Source organism: Cyprinodon variegatus, unplaced genomic scaffold (assembly GCF_000732505.1).
Source record: "Cyprinodon variegatus isolate N-32 unplaced genomic scaffold, C_variegatus-1.0 Scaffold29, whole genome shotgun sequence".
NCBI lineage: Eukaryota > Metazoa > Chordata > Actinopteri > Cyprinodontiformes > Cyprinodontidae > Cyprinodon > Cyprinodon variegatus.
Window position 1 is genome coordinate 134,105 of NW_015150482.1, and position 8,622 is coordinate 142,726.

Consider the following 8,622-nt stretch of genomic DNA (forward strand, 5'->3'; position numbering starts at 1 on the left):
ATATATATATATATATATATATATATATATATATATATATATATATATACATATATATACCACCTAAGAGGCTAAAGGGAAATCTGAACATCTGAGGGAAAAAATATATTCAACAGAGCTAAAGAATAATATTAATAGAGGTGCTTATGTGTGTATATATACAGTATATAAACGTGTGATCCTATAGAGTTCAAAAGCAGGTTATACTTAACAATCTAACCTTGAAATGAATTACCTTAAAACTAAAATCTAATTTAGTAAGACAAGTAAATCCGCCATAGGGCCTCTACATCAGGGGTGCTCAGGTCCAGTCCTCAAGAGCTACCATCCTGTAACTTTTAAATGCATCTCTTCTCAAACACACCTGAATCTAAAGGCTCAATCCCAGCATTTAGCTCAGCAGAGACATGGTAACGAGCCATTCATTTGATGAAAGGTACAGGAGAGTAGCTCTTGAGGACTGGACTTAGGAACCCCTGCTTTACATTAATCTGTTACAAGACCCCATAAACTAGAAGAGGTTGGAATTATGACGCATATAAAGCAAATCTGTTCTAACCATATTTAGTGTTTTGTTCATTTATTGTACATTTTGCAACATAATTATTTTATGCCCCAACATCAACTTATACACATCGGGTGATGACATCATTAAGCAGGACTTCTGAAAAGCCTCAGTTCAAGTTTTATGAGCTATAGCCAAATATCCCTCATTTTTCTTTGTTTTTTGTGCATTCCATCTTCTGTTTCTCATTTTCTAAGTGTGGGTTTTTAAGAAATATTACAACATTTTGCTGCCACACTTGAGGATGGTAAGATCAAGAAAAGCAACTCAATCAGCAACCAGTTTTTATTGCTAAGTGAAGCATAGTGAATATTTAGTTGTAGCATTTATTATGCTGGCTTTGATGTTTTCCACAATTTCTATTTAAGATTTTCCTTATATTCAGATACTGTAAAACGTTTGCAAATATATGATGGCTGTAAAAGAGGCGTCAAAATAAAAACCAGGAATGCAGGCTAACACCCTTCCGTTTTATGTCTTTCTTGTGACCTGCACAGACAGTTGGGTCTATTAGACTTTAACAAGCTGAATTTATGAGTTTATGTTTGGTGTGTGCTGCTGAACAGGCTAGCTCCCTCGTTACAAGAGAAGGATTAATTGCCGCTTTACTTTCTTATCTCTGCCAAACAGCTGTTCCAGAAACTGAAGAATCTGATGAGGCCATATTCTGTGGAGTTCGAGTCACCGCTGGAGCTATCTGCCCAGGGTAGGACCAGGAACACACCCTAACACTCTCAGTGTCAGAGTCAGACACAGGAACTGACATCCACATGCTACAGCCAATACTTACAGGATGATGTTCACACATGCCATCTGTCCAACACTGACAGCTCAGAAAGAGGGATTTACAAAACAGATGTTTCCCTTTTTATTTACAGCATTATATCCACTTTTCAATGTCCTTATTTTCTTCATGAATATCCAATTAACTCCTTAATCTCCATTCTTTTCCGTTAGATGTAAAAAAAAAAACAACCCTGCCTGTTATATTCTATATATACTAATCAGTTACTATCAATGCAGGGCAATAGAAAGCAAATTATAGAAAAGAACTGCCAACCCATGGTAAATCCACTTGAGCTTCTATAGATATAATTATTAAAAATTGGATAATAAACTGGTTAATGTGGTCAATTCAATCAGGCCCAACATAAATACAGTTAATGCAAGTTTTTTCCTATATTTACTGCCGAAAAAAAGTCATTTCCGTAAGTAATATTATTTTACTGTAAGAGAAACACTTATATACAAGATATGCAAGATTAAAAAATTAAAGCTCATTTTCTAAAGGTGTGTTCTTTACATACCCCTTGAACGACGACAATTTTCTCTTTAAAATGAACAGTTTTGAGATCCAGGAACCAGCCAAAGTTGCTTTGTCGTGGAGTTTTTAATGGTTCTTAATTCTTTATAGTACTAAAACTAACTCCATGGAGGAGATAGAAAACAAAATAAACTTCTGGAAATGGCTACAGGTCATAGTTTTCATGCACTCAAGGATCAATTCCACAGATCCAAGATTTTTTGTCAAGATACTAGCAACAAGGGCTGGGCAATTTTATCTACTTTGCAATATAAATCAATATTTTGTTTTCCAAGAAAGTATCGATTTTTAAGCTGCGAGTATCAATACATAGGTGCCCTTCACATCCTCTGTTTTTACCCTGTTCGAAGAGTAATTTAGTCAGCTGGCTGCCAGTGTGACTGTGGATACTTTCTTAACACATATGCAACATCTACCTTTACAGTCTGAGCAAGAAAATGGCAGAAAATTTAAATCCACCACCTTCAATTTAAAAGCTGGTGTGTGGGAACATTTTGGTTTTAAAAGAAATAAGGGAAGCGAGAACCTTGACAAAAGCCTTCCGGTATGGCTTAAAATATTCAGGACACACCACTGACCTACAAGCCCACCTAAAACGCCATCACATTAACGGAAGACCCAAAGAAGCTGCGAAGTGACCCAAAACAAACCATACTGGACGTTGACGGTGGTTGTTCCCACATGTTTCCATCTGCTAAATTAAATGTTTAAATTGAAAACATCCAATAATTCAAGTCACTTAAAGAACATTTAGTTTATTTATATAGCCCCAATTCACAACATATGTAATCTTGGACATTTTGGAGAAGCCATGGTACGTCTACTTAACTGGTAGCTACCTGGCTACCTCACATGTTCAGTGTGAGGTAAAAAAAAAAAAACCTGTTGCTGCACTTTTTAATTAACTTGTTACAGTAATTGTAATACTGCACTTTATCTACTTCAAAGGCTTGTAAGCTACAGTTTCAATAAATGAAACAAGTTTTCTCTATACATCTGTGATTCATTTTGTCCAGCATTTGCAAGCGGCAGGCTCTCTGTCCAGACATATACCATGCAACTGATGTTTTTAGTTCAATTAATTCAATCCAAGTAAATACAACACCCACAAGATGTCACTTAAATCACTGTGTCCCGTTTAAATATGTCGGGAATTATGTGGGTGTAGTGGATTATGTCGAATCGAATCATATTGTCTGAATACCGTGATATATACCATATTGTGCGCTAAATATCACGTATCATATCGTATGGTGAGATTCGTGTATCGCTACAGCCCTGCTAGCGACTGTTTAGAAAAAGGTTTATTATATGTCAGTACATTTGTCTAAGTACAGTCCTTCGCCACTCTATTACAGTCAATTTTTCTCAGAACTACTTTCTATAGAGAACCATTTTTGGTCACTTTAGTGACCAGTCGTCAACAGGAGAGGCTTTTAAATTCAATTCAGTTTATTTATATAGCGCCAATTCACAAAGTGTCCTGTTAAGGCACTTAACAGTTCACCAGATCATACAGTCAACTGATTCAAAGTTTTCAGTCTAAGGGAAACCAGTTGATTGCATCATTGAATCAAATGCAATCCCTCACACTAAGCATGCTTGTAGAGACAGTGGAGAGGAAAAACTCCCTGCATCTGCACAAACACCATTTTGCCAATTCAATCTACTCTGGAATATAAATAATGATTAAAGCTTTGTTTTTGTAATTATTTTTTTTTGGTTTGATGAATATAACTTACTTTATATCAACTTTTTCTCATTCTCCATTTAAGGCAAAGAGATGATTGAGATGTACTTTGATTTTCGTCTCTACCGCCTTTGGAAGACTCGCCAACACTCTAAACTCTTGGACTACGAGGACCTTTTGTGACAAAGACACCCAAGCAAAGAGTTCATAGGTGGCCCAGCAGTGCCAAGCGGACACTGTTGAAACTGATGACCCAGTGACTAAACATGCCCTAACTGTCAAGGTTGGGTCATCAGCTGAAAAAAAAAAAAAATTCATAAATAAAAATAATCTTCTTTCATGCTGAAAAAGCCTGGAACAGCGGGTTGTAGAACACCAGAGGAAATGTGAAAAGGTTTCTATATATGACAAAAAATGAGGGGTAACCCCCCCCCCTAAAAACTGAACTATCCATATCAAACTTGTCTAATCTTGTTTTTTTTTTAACTGTAGAGTTTCAAAAATATTAACAAATGATTAAAAATATGTAAATATACGTTTTTTGTCGCCCTGTTGTTGCAATGACCTGCTTTATGGGGCCGATGTGCTTCAGATTAATTGCTGTAACTCATCCTGTCCTAATGTGGTTCTGTGTTTTGACCATCAGACTCGCCCATACATATGACATCATATACACAGGTGATGTTAAAGTGTGTATAGTTCACATGGATATAGTAGTATAGCCTTAGCCATGCAAATAATACTCTGTATTGGATCATCATTTTATTTCATTGTGCATTGTTGTGCATTTTCATATGGAAATCCGTTGAAATAACTCAGGTTTTTGCCATCCATTTAATGAATCTCTTTATTCTATAACATTAAGATATTCAGCACCATCGCTTTGAATGAATGTATTATCTTTTTTGGATATATGTGGGATTATGAATGTTTTGTGTGGGGAAAAAAATGTTTTGAGTGTGTTTTAAATTTAAAAAAGAAAAAAAGTGTGCATATTATCTTTAGTCTACTTTAAGCAAAAAGAATAATCGCCAGCATTGCCATAAATATCCCTTGGTCATGTCTATCCACAAAGGATGACAGTCTGGTGTGATTCATGATGTCAAAGGATGTAACAGCCATCCAAGGGCTCCTACAAATGAAGAGGAGTTTCCCTAATGATCAATGATTTTTTTTTTCCCTTTTTTTGTGCAAAGGGATCAGTCATGACAAAATCTGCTACCCTTTTCTGCTAAATATACTCTTGGTTTCTCTTAGCTCATAGTGACGACCAGAGTAGGGAGCTGTAAGCAGATGTATGCCTGATGGGTGTAAACTTTTTATTTTTTTTAAAGACCAGAAAAATGCTTTCTTAGAGGAGTGGATCAATTCAAGCTGTTTCAGACAGACTAAGTATGCTCTGCCCTCAGGTGCAAACATACATGTTAGGGCTGGGAACAAAATACATTTAGAGACAAAGTTAGAATGGCACAGATATAGCTGCCTATATATTATTCAGTTGGTGTGCTTTTCATGAGCCCAGCTGCTTGAGGAAACGTGGTTCAGATACCAGCTGAGGCTCAGGGAAAGATCTCTGACAGAAAGAACACAGATGTCATTTCAGCAATAGCTTTAGATATCAAATTCATTCATATTCATTTGTGACAGCATCAGTTGTGTGTGGCTGCCAGAGAATATCTCTGTAATAGAGAGACAATGATAACGGTATATTCACTGATTGGTTAATTAGACCAGAGTCAAGCCAATTTAAAAGCAGTCACATCTGACAGAAGGGTAGCTGCACTTTTGAGACCCAAATATTTTGTAAAAATTTAGAAATTTGAATTTTTTTATTGTGTTTTTACAATATACCCGCTCCGCTGTGGGAGCTTCTTTTTTTTTTTCTTTCCAGAGAAGATTGTTGGAATTTAATTCTTATTGTTACCGAGTCACATATGGCGCTTTTTGATTTATTGGCACTTCTGGTCCAGATCCTTAAAATAAAATCATCTTTCATTACAGTCCCATAACCTTTAGAAACTTTTTTTTGGAGGTTTTTTGCAGAGGAAAACAAATTCCTAGTCAAACTCTTTTAGGCCTTCTAAGAATAACTTGAACCTTTTGGAAGACAAAAATATGTACCTTATTTTATGCCAGTCTTGGAAAATTAAATCTTAGTCTTATTTTACCAAACCAGACAGCTCCAATTACAATTCCTAATAGAATCTAAACTTCCATGTTTATGTTTTAAAGGTGGGCAATTATTACTTTGTCATGTTTTTTTCACCAGTACTAATGTACTGCTGGTTCTTTGTTTCAATCATCTGAAATTTAAGATCATACTAGTGCATTAAAGATTAATTTATAATAAGACTTTCAATACATCATTGTTGGAGCAAACAGTTTTAGCCGCACTGCAGTTGGAAAGTTTCAACAATGGGAAAATTAGCATTTTCAATAAATAATATAGAGGACTTTCTATGGCAGGTTTGAATAAAATGTTTAGGAAGCTTATCTGTCAGAATTTGGGCCTAAATTCCTACATATGTGTTACTTATTTTTCTGTCTCTAAGCTCCAGTAGATTTCAACTTATAAACTGGAAACTGTTATATTTGGTGGACGGAAACAAATGAAATCAAATCCCTAAAATGACTGTCAGCTGCCTTTAGTTTTTGGGCATTATCAAAGCAAAATATGAATTCTAATATATTTTATGTAATATGTCATTTTGCTGTCAAAATGTTTAAAACAAGGTTTAAGTAAATATTTTTTAAAGGTCATGGAACAGAGCTTATCCATTCAGAGCAGAGGCAAAATAACCAGCAGGTCTAGAAAATGTAATGAGTGGAAATGTGAAAAGATTCAAATCAGACTAGACAAGCGGTTGAAGAAAGTCAACTGGTCATGAAGAGTCTCACTGACTGGAGTCTTGGCTTTAAATAAGACAATGCTGTCTGCATTTCAGATTTACATACTTTTCTGTCAATATGTGTGGATTTGTCAGAATTTATAAATGTATTGATTTTTTTTTTGGTTCATAATTCTGTAAATCTTCTTTTATTATTATTTCATATGTGTTTGCTGTGTGTGTGACATTACCCTGCTGGCCCGTTTCTCTGGAACAGCCAAGTGCTCTCCTTTCCTCTCTCTCAGCCCGAGTCACGCAATATGTTTTCACTACAGATTTAAAATTCAGCAGTTACACAACCTGTCATCTCACAGAGCCATTTTAATTCCAGCAAAAGCACTGAGCTGCCAAATTCTCCAAGAAGTTGCCCTTAACAGCTGCTGGCTTTTAATGGGATTATTTTTCAGAGCTTTCACTGGCGTATAATTTTTCGCATCAGAAACACGGCAGCCATGGGTTATTTTGGTCAAAAAAGTGCTTTAGAGAAAAGAAAATCTATTATCAGTTCTGTGGGAAATCTCTTACTCATTCAGGATTCTGTTAAGTTAATTTGGGAGGATAAGGTGAGGGGCATCGTGACTCAGGAGTTCCAGAGAGATTTGTTTATGTTTCTATCAGTAGCAAGAAAAAAACGAAGGTGATTATCTGGAAATCTAATTAAAGATTATAATGAGTTCAATTTCCTGTTGTTTGCTTTTTTTGGTCAACAATGGTCATATAGAGCCTTCCTTAGGGCCACAATTACTGACACCCAAACAATTCTTTGAAGATAAATAGAACTACATAATTCTTTATTTTATACTTATTGTCTCTCTTCCATAATTATTATTCAACTACAGCATGAATGTGTCGTTACACAAAGCCCCATTTCCTTCTTCCACTCTTCAAAATAGGAAAAACATAATTCAATTCAGTTTCAATTCAATTCACAACACACGTCATCTCAAGGCACTTTACTATTGAATCAGATCATACAGTCAAACTGATTTAAAGTTTTCTATCTAAGGAAAACCAGTTGATTGCATCAACTCATTGAAAATTATGTGCTTAAAAAACTGAGCTGCTGTGAGAACTAAAGTGTTTTTGCTTTTTTATTGCAGGAAATGTCACAGCTGTTGTGGTACTTGCAAGATTGTAGGCATTAACATCACTATAAATGTGGGTAAAATATAGCCACTAACACATGATGTCCAAATTAGGGGACAGAAAATTATTGGCAATTCCCAACTAAAGTTAATGAAATCTCATGTAAAATGTATACTGGTTCTTGATTGACTGGAAGTATTGTTTATCTGCAAAGGTGTAATATTAAAATATGAACAGTTAAGCATCCAGGCATCATTTGTCAACTTACAGCTATGCAGGTTTAGATGCATTTTTTTTGGCCTGTAGATTATATTGTGTAAAAGGAACAGAGTTGGTGCAATCAAAAAAGGAAAGTATTCACAAAGTAAGAAAGGGCTTTGATTTCGACTCTTCATTTTCAACACTCAAATGTATATTAATTTATTTAAAAGTGAAATTATTGTTTTTCCCCATTTTCTGTCAGTACTATGCTACAGCAATAAGAAATTATATATTTGAGAGGGTTTTTTGCTCATCTTTACCAGGGATGTGTTCTTATCATAAGCAGCTAACTTGATGTCTTGAATCGAGCTTTAAAGAAGCTGTTGGAAACTATGCCATCCACATCATGTCACTATTGTCTTGTAGATCACTAAAAGAAAAACAAAAAAATCAATTGCCTTTATGCTCCCATTTGCTTTAGACATAAAGCAAGGTGATAGATACAGTCATGGGTGTAATTTTGGGGAAGAACAGGTGGGACATGTCCCTTGCACTTTTTCAAACATCTGTTTTGGTCCCCTGCACTTTTTACTGTCCTAAAACAATGTTACGCTACAGTACACAGACATTTTTCGCGCACTAGGACCAAGCAGAAAAACTCCAGCTCAAGATGAAGCCTGCTTCCCTGAGTTCAGCCCGTGGGCTCCTGATTAGCCCACAGTCTTTTCTTGTGTGATTTGTCACCGCTGTCACTCCTAAGAAGCTCACTTTCCAAACATTTGATGCGCCATAAACGCATCAAACAACCTCAAGTTAGTTATATTAGAAAACAGTAAGTGTGTTCAATTACCCCACCCAATTTTCTCAC

The 8,622-nt window shown here is 35.6% G+C and overlaps 1 protein-coding gene across 7 annotated transcripts in view; it reads left to right on the plus strand.

Moving 5' to 3' along the window:
* LOC107099889 (NMDA receptor synaptonuclear signaling and neuronal migration factor-like) overlaps nucleotides 1–7,136 on the plus strand; it is a 60,989-nt gene extending 53,853 nt beyond the window's left edge. For 6 of the 7 annotated variants that reach the window (XM_015398204.1, XM_015398186.1, XM_015398221.1 and 3 more), the window contains 2 exons: nucleotides 1,196–1,271; nucleotides 3,665–3,762. In XM_015398204.1, the coding sequence (XP_015253690.1) occupies nucleotides 1,196–1,271; nucleotides 3,665–3,762 (174 nt within the window). Of the gene's footprint in view, nucleotides 1–1,195; nucleotides 1,272–3,664 lie in introns of all 7 variants that reach the window. The other variant, XM_015398178.1, reaches the window with a different exon arrangement.
* The last annotated feature ends 1,486 nt before the right edge of the window (nucleotides 7,137–8,622 follow it).